The sequence below is a fragment of the Neofelis nebulosa genome, chromosome 15 (assembly GCF_028018385.1).
Source record: "Neofelis nebulosa isolate mNeoNeb1 chromosome 15, mNeoNeb1.pri, whole genome shotgun sequence".
Taxonomy (NCBI): Eukaryota; Metazoa; Chordata; class Mammalia; order Carnivora; family Felidae; genus Neofelis; species Neofelis nebulosa.
Window position 1 is genome coordinate 71,384,914 of NC_080796.1, and position 16,819 is coordinate 71,401,732.

Sequence of the window (16,819 nt, forward strand, 5' to 3'; positions counted from 1 at the left end):
AGACACATAGCTGCGAGCCCTGATGTGAGTCTTGCAAGGGCTCCTGCTCAGGCAAGTCCTGAAACTTAGGCACTGAGAGCTTTGGGGTATATTCAGAGAAAGCCTGGCAGGGGATTCCCTGACACTCTGTCACCCTGTCCTTCCTGCCTTGACTTGACACCTTTCCTTCAGAGAGGCGGCCTGGGTTGAGAAGAGAACACAGAGTTGTGAGTTTGGACAGTGATCTCTCTTGGCCTCAGTCTCCTCTTTGGCGATGCGGATAATTACCCCCCAGGGATGAGGGTTCGGTGGACTTACGGGAAGCATCAGCCAGCAGTCAGCAGGCTGCTGACTTCGTCGTGGCTCCTCCTGGGGCTGCTGGGAAGAGGCTGGGAGAGGAGAGGTGCCTGGAAAAGTCCTTCCCCCACTTGACTGCGGGCAGGGTCGTGCTCCCCCTTTCGGGCCTGCGGGGTATGCTAGCTTGGATCACCCCCACCCTGATCCCACCTCCAAGGCTGTGGCCACCGCCTCCCCCCAGCCCCCCTTGTTCTTCTGAGGATCCCAAAGGAGACAAGGCTGGGAACTCCAGAGAAAGAATGTGGAGCCTGCTGGAGTAGGTCCTTTTAAGAACAACTAGAGGCGACCCCAGCTCCCTTCCTGCGTTCCCCGGGGGCTGTGAACAGCGCTCGTGCCCCTGCAGACAACCCTTCAGCCCAGAGAGTGTCTCGAATGCACCCTGTGGCTTTGCAGCACAGAAGTCAAGTGGCAGTGAGCTTCGGACCGGCAGGCTGCCAGGGACCGGGGAGAGGTTGGCGAGGGGGAGAGCGGCTCACAGGGTCACAGAGCCATCATGGCGCTTCGGCCCCCGTTCTGCTCACCGGGCCTGGAGGAGAAAACGTACTTGGACGGTGCAGAGGCTTTGTGAGGCTTGGGGCACACAGACTGCCCGGGTCAGTTCAGTTTCGTCCCTGCAGGTTGGGGAGGTATAAGAGGCCAAACCAGACTGGGAAAATCATCAAACTTCTAAAAACACTTCTAGAACAGTCCATGCACACACTGGGAAGCGGTTAAAAGGCAGGTTTCCCAAAGCCGGTTCCGTAGATTTCCATTCAGACAGTCGACAGGGCATGCGTTTTTCTTTTTTGAATAAACTCCCCGGTCTCCGAGCTGGAGGTCAGAGGCCCCACACTTCAAGGAACTGCTCCTGAAATGACACACACATCCTCAGGGCGGGAAGTCTTCTGTGGTCTAACCAGACTCTCTCCTGTTGTGAAACTTGTTTCTTCTGATCCACGGTTGGCGGGCACCTCCGGGGCACCGGCGCAACGGTAACCATGGTAACCCAGGGGGTGTCCCGGGGCCTGGCTCTTGTAGGAGGGCCGTTTGCTAGACATCCTGGGCCTATGCCAGGCCCCTGAGGGTTCGGGTTCCGACCCTACGGTCCAGCCAGAGCCGGAGAAGAGAGCCGGGGGCGCCCGCGCGGCTCAGCCTTTGCGGGTCACTGTTCCCACTCGGGGCAGGGGTTCGGGTCCCCAGACCGCGCCCGACGCCGGGTGCGTCCGCGGGAGCCGAGGGGCGGGGCCAGGGCCGGGGGCGGGGCCGGAGCCCGCGCGCTCTTGTTGCTATGGTAACGCATCAACATCCAGCGCCCTGGTGGCGGTGTGGGCTTTGGAGGAGGCGGAGGCGCGCAGCCAGAGCCTGCGGCTGAGATGGTGAGGTCCCGGGAGAACCAAGGAGGGGGGCCTCAGGTGTCCTGAACTGGGTTGGGGTTCCGAGCGGGGAGGGCGGGGTGCTGGGGAGCGCAGAAGTGGTGTCGAGGTCTGGGGTCAGGAAGGCCCAGGGGAGAGGCTAGAAGAAATAAGGGAAGTCCTGAGGGGGCTCCAAAGGAGGAATGATGGGTGGGGTCGCTGGGGATTGAAAGCGGGGGTGGGGGGGTGGGGGTGGGGTGGTGCTGAGCCGGGGAGCTGCGGAGAAAGGGATGTTCTCGTCCCTGTCCCTCAGGCTAGGGCCCCCACTGGCTGGGGCCTGTGGACCGTGATGTGGGAAAACCACTGGTGAGGAGGCCACGTGACGGGTGATAGCACCTGTTTGGCCACCGATTAGCAGAGTGACAATGCACAAGTCACCTAGGTCAGCAGGTACTCAACAAACATTTGTGAATGAAAGGTTTGAAAAGCTCTGGAGAGGGACTGGGTCTGCTGTGGCAGGCCTGGGGGTTCCCCGGGGTGGGAAGGATCACGGAGTCCTGAAGGTGGGAAGGATCACAGAGTCCTGAACGTTGACAGGTGCACCAGGCCCGGGAGGAGCCGAGAAGGGGTGTCTGGGTTTCGGTGAGGACTGTGTTGGTCCCTGAGGGATAAGGGCGAGGGACAGAGGACAGGCGATGGAGCCTTGGTTGGGTGTGGGAAATAACCTTAGAATTTCTGGGGCACACCAGCTGCCCTGGGTGTACCATAGACACGTTTCATGCCCATAGGTCACCCTGCTTTTCTAGGGCTCAGTGATTCAAATGCAGCGTCCCCAAGTAGGAATTTCAGAAGAGGTTTGTTAATTATAAAACAAATAAGTCTCCAACAAAGAGCAGCTCCCCATAGCTGAGGATTCCCTGGGGTATTGTAGTGGGGGATCCCCTTTCATTTATCACTTTTTTTCTTTTCTTTTCTTTTTTTAATATTTATCTGTTTTTGAGAGACAGAGAGAGACAGAGCATGAGCAGGGGAGGGGCAGAGAGAGAGGGAGACACAGAATCCAAAGCAGGCTCCAGGCTCTGAGCCGTCAGCACAGAGCCCGACGTGGGGCTCGAACTCACGGACCGTGAGATCATGACCTGAGCCGAAGTCGGACACCCAACAGACTGAGCCACCCAGGCACCCCCAAAAAAACTTTTTAATGTTTATGTATTTATTTTTGAGAGAGAGGGAGAGAGAGAGAGGGAGACAGAGAATCCCAAGCAGACTCCGCACTGTCAGCACAGAGCCTGATTCAGGGCTGGGACTCAGGAACCAGGAGATCATGACCTGAACCGAAATCAAGAGTTGGATGCTTAACCGACTGAGCCCCCCAGGTGCCCCCAGAATTGTCGTCTTTAGAGGATTCAGATGAGGGATTCCTCACCTAAGGGCCACTCAGGGTCGGGGTTGGCCTGCTGAAATCCCTTGGACAGGACTGGACATGTGGGCACCTTTGAGAAGTAGTGGGTCAAGTGAGTGATCTCTGCTCTTTCGGCAGGCCTTGTGTGTGTGTGTGTGTGTGTGTGTGTGTGTGTGCGCGCGCGCACGCTCGCACGCGTGTATGGTGCTGCTCACTAGCTTCGGAGAGTGTTTGGAGGAGTGGGGAGGTTGGGAGGGGTGCTGATGGCCGCAGGAAGGCAGGGGTCACACTTAGGCAGATTTCCAGGAGTCTTGCAAAAACAATAAACAGCAACACCCTTCAGAAGGAGGGTTGGGACCTCAGTACTGACCAGGATGCCACCTTCGGATGGCATCGCACAGATGGCCAACCTTGTGTCCCGGCTGGCGAAAGAGGTGGCCTGAGTGGATCACTCAGCAAAAGGCAGGTGCCTGGTGCGTGGACATCCCCACCTTCTTGGCCACCAAAGGCCACAGAAGGGGAAATAGAATCGGGCCAAGAGCTGGAAGCCTGCATTTGCCGTCCTGTGGTGCGAACCCGTATGAAAAGAGGGACTGGAACCTGGGGTGGAGAGCACGTCCAGGAGAGGGCGTGAAAGGTCTTTGTTCAGCTGACAGGTGTAACAGGACAGAGAAAGTCCACAGCCGTCCGCGTCATCCATGCTTCAGCTGTCTTGCTGGATTTGAGCTGAACGTACCAGATCCGAAGTTTTTAAGGGTGTCACTTTTCTGTGTTCAGAGTCAGAGCATCAGGCCCACGGCCCTGTTTTGTTCTCAAATAAATACAGTGTGTTACCTATAAAAATAGTTACCTGCTCCACGGCAGAAAACTATCCACTACAAGAACCATCTTAAGATACTAATGGTCACCCCAAATTTCTGTCCAACATTTCTGTGGATACGCATTCTGGGCGTGTACCCTCCAAACACACATTTCTGCAGGAATAACTTGCACGTTTCTTATAACCTGCTTTCTGCAAAAGTTGATGTATTATGGAGATTGTCCTGTATCGATGACAAAGTGAAAGCCATCCGACTGACCAGCTAATCTTTCTGCATCAGAGTCTCTCCCCAGATTCCTAGCAGAGGCCAAATTCCTGTGGTCCTGGGGTGGGATGGTATTTGAAGAGAGAGAGAGAGAGTGAGCTAGGTCAGCAAGATGAAAATATCAAAGCGGGGCTGGCATTTTTATCAGTCCCCGATCCTCCCAGTCGCTCTTGCCTCCCCAGCTATAGCCAGTTTTAACGGTCTCTCTTCCTTCCCTTCCTTCGGAAGCTGCCTCCCCCCCCCCACCCCCCCGTGGGCTCCGCTCAGCTTCTTGGTGATATTTATTTGGTCATGCAAGAAATAAAGCCAGCCCTTCACTTCCTGAAAGAACCTTTTGGCTACCGTCTCTGGCCTAGAGGGATCTAACTTTCCGTTTCTGCTTGGTTCTTCATTTTTCCTAGTGCTTTTACACGGTGACCTCCCTAGTCCTTGTTACTCTTGGCAAAACTGGCTGTGCTGACCATGGTGCGTGGCTTGTGGCTTCAAAGTCAGCATTTCCCCCGTGAGGTTTCTCAGCCACCCAACCCTAGAGAGCTCAGTGCTTCCCTCTGCCCTGCCCAGGGGCCACTTTCCTGTGGTCATCTCTTTTCCTTCCTCTCATCTGCCTTCTAGGCTCAGGCAGGCTCTCGTATCTCTTGAGTGACTTCCTCTGGACCCGGGTCCCAAGGGCGCAGGAAAGAGGGGATTGGATCTCAGCCCTGGAGGAACCTGTAGTCTCGTGGACACCTGAGCGAAGAAAAAAACCTGCAGGAGCCCTTGAAAAGAACCGGGAAAACAAATGCAAAACAATAATCATACTTTCCATCTGTATTCCAAGCCCTCTCACATACATTCGTTTCCACGGTGATTCGGAAAACGCGGAGCGGTGTAGTGACCCGGAGCCAGGCGTGTTCTGGGCCTCGTGGAGGTCACCTGGCCAGGTTTTATTCATTCATTCTTCATCAAATGCATCCTAAGCGTCTACTGTGTGCCAGGCCCCACACCGTTCCCCTTAATTATACCCAGAGCTCTCGCCATCCCTGCTGATCCAACGCCTTCCACCTTTTCCAGGTCTCCCAATGCGTTCCCTCCTCCTCCCTTTTGTAGCTTCTATTCATTTCTTCTTATTCTATTTTTGGTGGAAAGGGGAGCCATTGCTCACCACTTACCATATAATAACCCTTCAGACTCTGTTATTAGGCATCCTCGGGGCCTGCTATATTTGCCTTTTAATAAATCCAAGCTTGCCTGCTCTGCCGTCCGGGGCTGCCTGAGGCTGTAAAGGGAGGCTCCCACTGGAAGCCAGGCAGTGCGCTCAGCTGGAGAATAATCTCCCGATTTGGTGTGAAAGCCTGATCCAGGTGGAACAGGTGCCCAGGGCTGTCTGGTTGGTCAGGGCCGGTCGGAGAGAGCTTTTAGAACACACTGCCCAGGGTCTGGTGACCTTGAGCGACAGAGTCCGTTTCCCTGGATGGCTGCCGATTCCCAGGCTCGGGAGACCCAAAGTGGGTAACTCGTGCCCCTGAGACAGCTCAGCTTAGAGAACTGTGGGACCGCGTGGCTCCTTCAAAGGGGGATTTGGATCAGCTTTAGATGAAGCCTGGAGTCGCCCCCCAGTTCTCACAGAAACCGCCTCCTGGGGACAGACTTCCCTCCGGGCAGAGCTGAAGCCTCGCTGAGCCTTGGGCGCGGAGGGTGTCTTAGCCAGTCTCGTTGGTTGCAGGCCAAGGGCCAGAACTCTACTTTGAGTACAAGGGCATACACTGAGGGGATTTGGGAGAGCTCCCGGCTGGGAAAGTATGCTTGGAAAACGGCGACAAAGGGAGATGCTGCAGCGGGAACCGGGGCCAAAATCACAACCCGGACCTGGCCTGGCAAGGACCCTTGACGCACGGGCAGCTTGGTGGGTGCTGCTGCGGGCGTCCTTATCAGCAGGGCCCCAGGCGCTGGGTGCGGCTGCTGCTGCTGCCTTCGCCAGCACCTCTCTGGGCCGCCAGCTCCCCTCCGTTCTCCGGCTCAGGGGATCCGATCGGTGAAGCCGAGGCCCTCTGCCCAGGCTCAGAAGGCTCATGTGCATCTGGTGTTTTTAGCGTCTATAGTTGGAGGAGATGGGCCTTAGCTCTCACAACTCATTAGATGAGGACTTCTCCAAATGGTGGGAGATACCGGGGGGTTAAATGCAGACTGGTGCACGCTTTTGGGGTCCCAGGAGTGGAGTGAAAGCCACAGCGTGGACACCATCAAGCAGTTTGCCTGATTGTAGAGGAGCCTTTCGTCCACTGGAGTTTACGGGGCACCCACCGCGCGCCAAGCCGCGGGCCGGGTGCCTTTCCATCCTCGGTGTCCTCTGGTCCCCCCCGCGGAAGCTCGCGAGCTGGTGGAGACATGGAGGAGGGCAGAGAGCCGTGTTAGTTGCCAAGGGGGCCCCGAGCTCAGGCTGAGGGGCTGGGCGGTGGAGAGGACGCTGCGTTTCTGGGGAGGCAGCCCAAGTGGCCTCACGAGAGAGTGTCCTTGTGGGCAACTGGGACCGGGACGACAATGACGTCCTCCTCCTGCCATCCCCATGTTCCTCCTCCCTGCTTCGGTGCCACACGGGGACCTGGCGTCCTTCGGGCCTTCTCACCCGGCGCCTACCCAGAGGATCCCCCGCTTCTGTGGGGTGTCTCCTACGTTTCAGGGTTTCCCGGCTGCTTTCCCTCAGGGGTTTTCCACCTGCTTCTCCCCACTACGGCTGCCAGAGGGTTTACCTCGCCCAGGGTGCAGATAGAACTGGGTGCTGACGAGCCCCACTTTCTGCCTCTCCCTGCAGCCGCTGAGTGCCGCCGGCATCCCGAGTTCCTCTCCCACCACTTCCAACAGGTCGAGGAATAAAACTCGCTATTGGACCAAGGCCGTGAGCTCCGAGGTGGACGAGAGCCTCTTCGGAGGTGTCAAGGTAACCCTCGCCCAGCCCCTTCCAGGTGGCCGGCCGGGGGAGGCAGTGACCAGGACTGGCGGTGCTCAGGGCGCAGCCGGTGCCGGGCAAGCCAGCCCTCTCCCAGGCGCCCCCCCCCCCCCGAGGAAGACCCGAGCAGCCCCTGGGGACAGGGGCACGTGGCTTCCCCCACCCCTGCCAGCCTCACGTCCGCCCGGCGTGTAAAATCTGGCATAACGTCGAGGGGGTTCTGTTGCCGAGAGCAGATGGCCGCCCAGTCAGTGCCCCAGGATGGAGACGTCTGAGGGTCAAGGTCGAGTTTGCAGATGGGGAGGGAGTAAGGTGTTTCCCCTCCATCCGAGGACAGCGTCAGGGAGAAACCCAGCCCCCACCCCCACCCCGGGGGCTCAGCCAGCAGGGTTACTGAGCTTTGGGAAACCCCGAGCAGGTCTTCGTGTGCTGATGTCGCCCACACGAAGCGAAGGAGAGAAGGTGCCGAGAGGGAGAGCTAGCTAGAGCGGCTTGAGATATTCTTGGTACTGGGGACGTGCAACAGGTAAGAAGGAAGAAGGGAGGCCGGGAGAGAGAGATGGAGAGACCGAGAAAAGACTGTGAACACCTGGGCAGCAGGCAGGTGGGGGGAGCGGTAGGGTGGGGAGGGTCTGCGCTTGCTATTCTCACCGTGAACCGCAAAGGGCTTTCCAGAGGGTTCAAGGCGGCCATCTCTCTCCATTAGGAGACCCCCACCTGCAGCAGTTTCCTGCGGACAAGGGAAAATCGGAGGAGCTCACTGTCACTTGCAGGCAGCTTTTGTTTGGGGCCCTTGGGGGGTTTCCTAGTTGCAGCGAAGATAGGTTTGGAAAGGGCCGCCTTCTCCAGGAGTCGTCCAGCTGGCTAGCGGGAGGGGCAGTGGGAAAAATGCCCGTTCCTGGCCCATTTCTTTGGCCTCTTGCGGGGGGGAGTCAGAAGTCTCTGAGCCGGCAGTAGGGGGCAGACGCGGCCCGCGGCGCGCCTGAGTTGCGCCCTCTTGGCGGCAGATGGGCAGCAGGGGGCAGCAGCACCCCGGGGACGTCCCTGCAAAGTGAGCTCAGGACCCGGAGGGCCTCCACTGAGGCCATCCCCCTGCCTCCACTTGGGATCACAGTTACTGCATTTGGGACAAGTGAAATTCTCTCCTGTGCTCAAAATTTTCCTGAAATAAGTGCTTTTATTTTATTTTACTTTATTTTATTTTACTAAAAAAATTGTTTTTAACGCTTATTTGTTATTGAGAGACAGACAGACACAGAGTGTGAGCAGGGGAGGGGCAGAGAGAGGGGGAGACACAGAATCAGAAGTAGGCTCCAGGCTCCGAGCTGTCAGCACAGAGCCCCACACGGGGCTCGAACCCACAAACCGTGAGATCATGACCTGAGATAAAGTCAGATGCTTAACCGACTGAGTCACCCACCCAGGTGCCCCTATTTTATTTTGTTTTGTTTTATTTTATTTTATTTTATTTTATTTTATTCTATTCTATTCTATTCCATTCTATTTTATTTTTATTCTATTCTATTCTATTCCATTCTATTTTATTTTTATTCTATTCTATTCTATTCTATTCTATTCTATTTTTTTATTTTCAAGAGTCAGACGCTTAACTGACGGAGGCAGCCAGGTGCCCCAGTGGTTTCACGTTCTTATTATCAGACTCCTTCATGGCTGGAACATTTTGGGAAAAAAAATCATACATTTAATATGTATTCTTGCTAATTCTGACTCCCTGACTTTCTCACCACATTAGTTGTAAGAGCAGGTCTCTACCAGGCCCTTTAGCCGTTTCTAACTCCCTCCATATGATTTTTTTTTCGGGGGGTGGGGGGAGTCCAAGTAAATTAATCATAAGGAAAGATTAAACACTCCCAAATATCATAGACTGGATGAATCTGTATCAAAGTGTGTTATCTCGAACCCACCGTGCATCCGAGAGGGACCATTCTCTCTTCTTAAATATTTCACGGAGGCAGAGGACCCCGGAGACCCCAGCTTTTCATTCCTGATGGTTTGGGGTTGGGAATGGACACATACTAGGCACTCCCCTCCCCATCGACCCAGGAGTGTCTGCACGAGACGCGGAGGGTTGGGGGGGCTTGTTCTCAGAGAAGCTGGTCAGTACAGAACACATGCAGCCAGGTTCAAGTGCAGAACACCACACTGCTTTCTCAGTGCCCCAGCAACTCTCGGCGGTCCCCACAGGACCGGGTGCCGGCCAGCCTTCTCTGCCACCGGCTGGGGTGGAAGAAAGAGGGGAAGGCTACCCTTGAAGAAGTTAGGATTGACTGGCAGGTGTGGGCTGACCAGCTTCTAAGCTGTCCTTCCTGACCCCATAGCCTCTGACCCAGGACAACAGTCCTACCGTGCTGCTCCGAGATAAGCACGCCATTCGGAAGACTCTCGCTGCCCTGAGCTTGGACCACAAGCCGGAGACCATCCAGGTCGTCACCCGGGACATGGTCCGGAAACTCATGTGAGTGCCCAGGGCGCGGTGTCCGGCCTTCCTGTCCCAGCCTGCCCTTCTGCCGAAGACCCGTGCGGGGAGAGGGGGCTCCCTGGGTTCCTGAAGTTGGTCCGGCCCCCCTTTCTTTCCTACTCGTCTCCCCTGTTTGCCTCCTAGCTCTCCTTCCTCGGCATTTCGGCCTCTCTTGTTTCTCTTCTTTTTGTATCTCTTCTTGCCTTTACCCTTGACCCCCAGCATCTTCCTTTTCCCTTTCCTCTGGCTGCTGACGGACCTATTGGCAGAGGGGCCGTGCTCGGTGGGTCCCGGCTGAGCCCCCCTACTGCTCTGGCTGCACCAAGAATCTGAAGTAAGGGGGAACTGCCCAGATGCTGCTCAGGCCCCTGGCTTCTTCCCGGGCTCTGAGGCCAGAAGAGGAAATTCCCAAGGGGAATTCCCAAGTTCCTCTGGGATCACCCCGCACGCCCGCCAGGCTTCCTGCCTGGAGCCGCCTCCTTGGCGGGCGCCCTGGGGTTAGGCCTCCCCCTGGGCAGTGTGAACCGAGCTTTCGCTCAGGGGCCCGGCTGCACCCTCGGGACCGTTCTCCCCACTCTGGCCGCACCTCGGAGAACTGGAGCTCCCGGCTGCGCCGCCCTCGTCGGGAGCTGGGGAAGCCCGGCTGCGACACGGCTCGGCGAGCACGGTCGGCTCAGCCCCTGGCGTCAGATGGCCCTTTATGGTCAGCAGAGCTGCAGCTACCGGTGGGGCCCAAGGCAGCGTTCCTCCCTGGAGGGGTCTAGTCCTGCTGTCTCAGATGCGACCGTTTCTGGTCCTTCAGGTCCCAGGCCACATCCCAGATGCATCACTCATTTGGGCCTCCTCCCGGACCCTCCCCACCACACACGGGCACGCGCGCACGCACACACACACACACCCGCACACACACGCATGCGCACCTGCCACATGCACACACGTGCACACACATGCACATACATACACACACGCCTGCACGCACGCACGCACACACAATACCTGCACACATATACACCATTCGGGTCTCCTCCTGGGTCCTCCCCAACACACACGTGCACAAACACACCCACACCTGCAACACACACGCACGCACACACACGTGCCTGCCACATGCACACATGTGCACACACGTGCACACAGGCCTGCACGCACACACACACAATGCGTGCACACATATACACACGCACACACTTGTGTACACGTGGTCACACATACCTACACAATGCACACGTGCGTGTGCACACACCCACACACATATGCTCACACATGCACACACATGCACATATTCACACACACGTGAACACTCACATATACTCACACACGTACTCTCACATATGCATGCACACACGTGCACGCACAGTACACACATGTGAGCACGCTCACATACATGCACACTTGCACACATACACTCACACTTGCTCACACTCGAGTACACATATAGTCACGTACTCACACATGCACATACACGCACGCAGACTCACACACTTGCATACGCAGACACACACATACACACGCACGCGCACACACACACGTGCGCACACACACACAGGCACGCACACATTTATACTCACACGCGTGCTCACACACTCACACACATACACACGCACGCGTGCGCACACAAGTTTTATGGGATGAGGCTCACTTCCTGCCTCAGACCGGCTGCGTCGCGCTGCCGTGTCCCTGTTAAATGGCCTCACCCAGAAGCAGCTTTAGTCCTGGCCCCTGCTGCTCCCGCCTGCATCCTCTATGTATGTCATTTGTTTGTAATCATTATAATTAACTGTTGGTTTGTTGAATGTGCTGGGCGGCTAGGAGGAGAGGGCCACAGACATGCCTCCAACTGTTGTTGATCAGAGATTTTAATTAATATTTAGGGTTCAAAGCTTCTCTCTGGGCCGGATGGACAGGGATGCCTAGGTTTCTCACAGCATCCGTTTCGACCTTGTCCGGCGTCCCCTCGCCCTTTTTAAGTCGTCCTCCAGGAATAAGCTATTTTTGGAGTTCAGGTCGCCAGCGTCGTTTTGAGCTCTGCCTCTGGGCCCAGCTCTGTGCCGTGGCCTGGGCCGCCGGGCGTGCGGTCAGCAGCGTCTGAGTCCTGGAGGAGCGTGCGGCCCAGCACACGGGCTGCACCCGCGGGGCCACAGCACGGGCAGCGGGAGCCGCACGCGTGGGCTCCCAGGAGGGCAGCTCCCAGCCCAGTGCGGGGATGCGCGTCTGTGCACATGGCACAGGGGCTCGCGGCTGCACAGACAGGGCAACGTACGCACCAGACCTCTTAGCAAAAGTCCTTAAAACGTCTCTGTTTGGCCCGTCCCTCGCCTGGGACCCCTTCTCCCCAGGGGGCCCATCGGGCCGGCATGGGGGGACCCTGGCAGTGGTGAGGGAGGAGGGGAGGGCGGAGCGGTGCTGAGAGCTTCCCCCTCCTCCCCACTGACTGCTCATCCCCTGCGTCAGTGTTCCCGCCAAGGATCCCTCCGGGGAGTCCCTCATCATGAGCCCTGAGGACTTTGAGCGCATCAGATGGGCGTCCCACGTCCTGAGCAGAGAAGAGCTGGAGGCCAGGGAGCAGGCCTTCCAGAAGGAGAAGGAGGCCGTCATGGTAGCTGCCCTCCCCGAGCCCCGATCTCTGCCGATGGGAGCGGGGAGCTCTGGTCAGGGGGCCTTGGCGGGAGGCGCCCACGTGTGCTTCCTGGAGACCCTAGAGCGCACGCCAGGTGTGGACGCTGCTGGGGGGCGGGGGCGGGGCGAGCAGGAAGCCAGGCGGAGAGACTTCTGGGTTCCGAGGGCATGACGGGGTGAAGCCATCCCGGGGTCACACTGGGTCACCCGTGGTAGCGGGGCCAGCGCCCAGGGCAATCCCCCCCCCCCCCCACTGATCCAGACCGCGTCCCGTAGGACGCAGTGGCCACACGTAAGAAGATCATGAAGCACAAGGAGATGGTGTGGAGAACCAACAGGAAGCTCAGCGACCTGGAGGAGGAGGCCAAGGAGAGGGCCCAGGACCTGCTGCAGAGAGCCAGCCAGCTGCAGGCCGAGCAGGAGGAGGAGCTCAGGGGCATGAGCAAGGTGGGGGCCTCGCTCCTCCCGCACCCCCAGGACCCACTGCCACCCCCTCCCTCCTCTTACGCCCCAACCCCCGCCCGGACAGGCTCCGCCCCAGCTGGACGTGGGGAAAGCAGGGGTGACCGGTGAGGGGCCGATGGAGGGGGCGTGTTGCTGCGGTCGGAGGGAGGACCGGCCTTGCCACAGGCTAGCTGTGTGACCTCCAGCAAGTCACATACCCACCCTGGGCCTCACTTCCTTCATCTGTTTGTGTTTTGTTTTGTTTTGTTTTAATGTTTATTTTTGAGAGAGAGACAGCATGAGCGGGGGAGGGGCAGAGAGAGGAGTAGACACAGAATCGGAAGCAGGCTCCAGGCTCCAAGCCGTCTGCACAGAGCCCGCCGCGGGGCTCGAACCCACGAACCATGAGATGGTGACCCGAGCTGAAGTTGGACGCTCCACGACCCAGCCCCCCCAGGCGCCCCTCGCTCCCTTCATTTGTAGAGCGAGAGTGGTGAAACCGCTTAGCAGGGTGATTGGCGGGGGTGAACGGGCTAACCCACAGCAGAGGCTCTCCCAAGTGTGGTGGGCACATGAAGGTGAGGACGAGACTTCCGCGTCTGTCCTGCTGGCTCCGTTCTGGCCGCGCGCCCTGCCCCCCCCCCCCCCCCCCCCCCCCCACCGCAGCGGGTTTCTTCTCAAGACACCAAAGTGCCTCCTTTAGCCCAGAGCGTGAAGACCCGAGGCTCGTTTGGACTTTTGTTTCTCAGTTGCACGTGGGTCCCAAGCAAATGCACACCGCCGACCCCCAACCCCCTCATCTACACCTTCTCCTCACACCTCCTTTTATTTTCCAGAACTTTCTCTCGCTCATTCTCACGGATGGCCGTCCCCTGACGTGTCATGTGGGGCTCTTCCACCTTAAAACTCTAGCGGCTCGGTCTCTGCAAGAGTGTCTTAGGTTCCCTGAGAAGGAGGACAGAGGGTCTGAATGTGGGGGTTCATGGGTCCCCAAGGGGGAACCTCGAACCTCTGAAGTTTCATGGAAATGTAACGTGCGTGTGTGTGAGTGGATCTTAAGGAGGACAGGGTCCACAGCTTTCCTTATGTTCTCGAAGCGCGATGACCCCCCGAACACGAAGGCCCGATACCCTGCAAGGCGCTACCGCGGCCTCTCCTCGCACAGACCAGGGGCCTGGCACATGTCGGCGTGGAGCTCCGCCGAGGCGAGGGCGAGCACAGGATGCTCTCGCTCTCCCGGGCTTGCGCGAGGCCGTGCGCGTGTCCAGCAAACCCAGCGGTACCCGTTTCTCGCTCCCACCTTCCACACCCCCTGACGCATCCCGCCCGATCCGCGTGCCTTGACCCAGGGCCACTGTCGTCTCCCCGCCTCCAGATCATCCTCAATGCCAAGTGCCATGCCATCCGGGATGCCCAAATCCTGGAGAAGCAGCTGATTCAAAGAGAGCTGGACGCGGAGGAGAGGCGTTTGGATCACATGATGGAGGTGGAACGGCAGAAGGCCATTCAAAGGCAGGAGGAGCTGGACAGGAAGCGGAGGGAGGAAAGAATCCGGTAAAGCGGTGGTTTTGGGGCCTCCCTCCCTGGCGCTTCCGTGGCTCTTTGGGTGCGGGTAGCCTTGCCAAGGGAGGCGAAGAGAAATGGTCACTATCACCATCTGTGAGCATCTCAGAGCCTGAGGAAGGGATTCCGAGAACCGCAGAGCTTCTCAAGGCTGATTCCTAAGGTGGTTGCTTCACAACCTGGCCCCCCTTCAGCCTCGTTTCCCGCCTTTTCCTGCCGTCCCCTCTGCGCGTCCCCCCCACCCCCTTCCCCCAGCACCCCTGGGCTTGTCACAGTTCACGCTTCTGTCCTTCCTCCTGCTTCGAAGCCTCTTCTTTCCCCCCTTTGCCCCTGGAAAACGCTTTCTCTTCTTTCCGCGGGTGACACTTTTGCCGTCACCTCCCCCGGAAACCCCTCTCCCTTCACCAGGCAGGCTCGGTGACTCCCTTCTGGTGCCCGGCCACACCGTGGTGTGGTCTCCCACACACTGTGTTATGCTTCTCGCACCGTGGCTCCCCGGCCCGCGCCAGACTGCGTGCTCCCCGAGGACGGCGTCCCCGTCTTAACTCACTTCCGTAGCTCCCGGGCCTCGCAGAGAGTTTGGCCGGTGGCTAACGCCTGTTAGAATGAATAAATTCAGTCCCCTTCCCTTTGCAGGAAAGGACAAGCCCCAGAGGAGGTAAATCATAGAATCATGGTGTCCCAGATCTAGATAGAACACCCACCATGGAAGGCAAGAAATATTTCCATAAACAGTCCTTGAACCACACTGACTGGCTGGTGTCTCTCTCCGTCTGATTCAGTCCTCTGGAACCATCCATCCCTGTTCTTCTCGTAGGTCCCTGGCAGACTACAGTAGGCTCCCTATAAACATTTATTTATTGGCTCAGTAGTTCTTAATCTTCTGCACAAACGGCTCTAATTAAGGAAAAAATCTCTGCCTGCCTCATTAGGCCGCTCTAATGATCTGAGCTGGTCCTTATATTGAGCCCCAGCCCTGCCTCCCTGCAACTCTTTTACTCATTCCTCCCGTTTATTTCATCTGGAGTCAGGAAGCCATTCAAGGGCTCCACCTGGATGGGAGTCTCGTAGTCCTTCCTCCCCATGCTCACCCCGGCCTGTGTCCTCCCTCATTGTCCCTGCCTTTACTCATCCGTCATGGGGTCTGGACGCTTCTGGGTTTATTGTCACCCCAACGACACACAGGGAGTCACCGGCCACGCTGATTGCAGACTCTGGGTTCTCTGCTTTTTACTGTGGAGCTAAGCCAGGGCATCGCTGAGCTGAGAGGCTTGCTCACACCCAGCCCTGTCCACCGGCGGTGAGGGCCGGGGCATAAGACAGACAGACGGCTAGCGAAGTGGGCGGGGGAGGTGGCTGGGGGACAAGACAGGACGCAGCAAGAGGCAGCACAGGAAGGAGACCGTGGGCTTTCTAACTGAAGTGAGCATGGGGGGGCCGGTGCCCCACGATTGCTTTGGGGGGGGCGACGATAGGATTTCAGAAGCCCTTCACACACTGAAAGGGAGAAGGTGCGTTGCAATGTGGGGTGCACACGTGGGCAAACAAACGAAGAAGGGGAATCTCAGGAAAGGCAGCTTGGGGCGCCTGGGGGGGGGGGCTCGGTCAGTTAAGCATCTGACTTCGGCTCAGATCGCGATCTCAAGGTTCGAGGGTTCGAGCCCCGCGTCGGGCTCTGTGCTGACAGCCGGGAGCCCGGAGCCTGCTTCGGATTCTGTGTCTCCCTCTCTCTCTGCCCCTCCCCTGCCCGCGCTCTGTCTCCGTGTCTGTCTCTCTCAAAAATAAATCAACGTTAAAAAATTATTTTAGAAGAAAGGGGGCTTGGAAGGGAGGGAACCGGCCCCCTCAGGGCAGTCTGGTCTCAGGAAGCACGGAGATGTTTTACGGGGCGCTCGTCGAGTTGTCCCTGTGACTGCCACCTCCCATCGTGGGGGCTGTGTGGGTGGAGGCTGGAGCAGAGAAGCGCGGGCCCCGGGTTTCTGAGCGCCCGCGCTGCCGTTCGCTCCTAGGGGCAGACGGCACATCGTGCTGCAGATGGAAAAGAACCGGGAGGAGCGGTCGCTGCTGGCGGAGCAGCGGGAGCAGGAGAAGGAGCAGGTGCTGGCGTCCGTGCAGCAGCTCCAGGAGGAAGATCTGCGGGTAACGCGCCCGACCGAGCGCCGCTCCCAGCGGCCCCGGCGCCAAGGCGCTCGAGATCCGGGGGACTGGGGCGTGCACTGCTTTCCTGTGAGGCACCTGCGCATCTCACATCGCCGCCCTTAGCTCGTCGCGGCCGTCATGAACACGCGTTTGGCCGTGGCGCCGCGCTGGGGGGCGGGGGTGGGCGGGGATTTGGACACGTGGCATCCCGCCCTCCTCCCCGGGTCGCGGGGTCCGACACCAACGCGTCTGCGTGAGTGGACACAGAAAGGAAATACATAGCTGTCTGCCTCGCACACGCAAGCCCGTAGGGATGTTTTCTAGCCCTCTTGCCATTATCCGGGGACACGATGCGCCGGGCAGGTGGACCGGACCGGGGTCCACGGCCCAGGCTCCCTGCGGTCCCCTCATGCAAAGCGCAGGGCACCCCAGTGTGGTTAATTGTGTGCAAGAACCAAGCCTTCCCCCTGCCGTCCCCCCCAACCCCCCTCCCCCCAACCC

The 16,819-nt window shown here is 58.3% G+C and overlaps 1 protein-coding gene across 5 annotated transcripts in view; it reads left to right on the top strand.

The window, feature by feature from the left end:
* The first annotated feature begins 1,289 nt into the window (after positions 1-1,289).
* CFAP45 (cilia and flagella associated protein 45) overlaps positions 1,290-16,819 on the top strand; it is a 29,193-nt gene continuing 13,663 nt past the window's right edge. The window contains exons 1-7 of one of the 5 annotated variants that reach the window (XM_058700312.1): positions 1,290-1,307; positions 6,943-7,068; positions 9,417-9,553; positions 12,008-12,152; positions 12,449-12,619; positions 13,992-14,170; positions 16,189-16,318. In XM_058700312.1, coding sequence (XP_058556295.1) covers positions 9,537-9,553; positions 12,008-12,152; positions 12,449-12,619; positions 13,992-14,170; positions 16,189-16,318 — 642 coding nt within the window. In that variant the 5' untranslated portion in view covers positions 1,290-1,307; positions 6,943-7,068; positions 9,417-9,536. Of the gene's footprint in view, positions 1,308-1,593; positions 1,692-6,942; positions 7,069-9,416; positions 9,554-12,007; positions 12,153-12,448; positions 12,620-13,991; positions 14,171-16,188; positions 16,319-16,819 lie in introns of those variants that run through there. The other 4 variants (XM_058700310.1, XM_058700311.1, XM_058700314.1 and 1 more) reach the window with 4 other exon arrangements.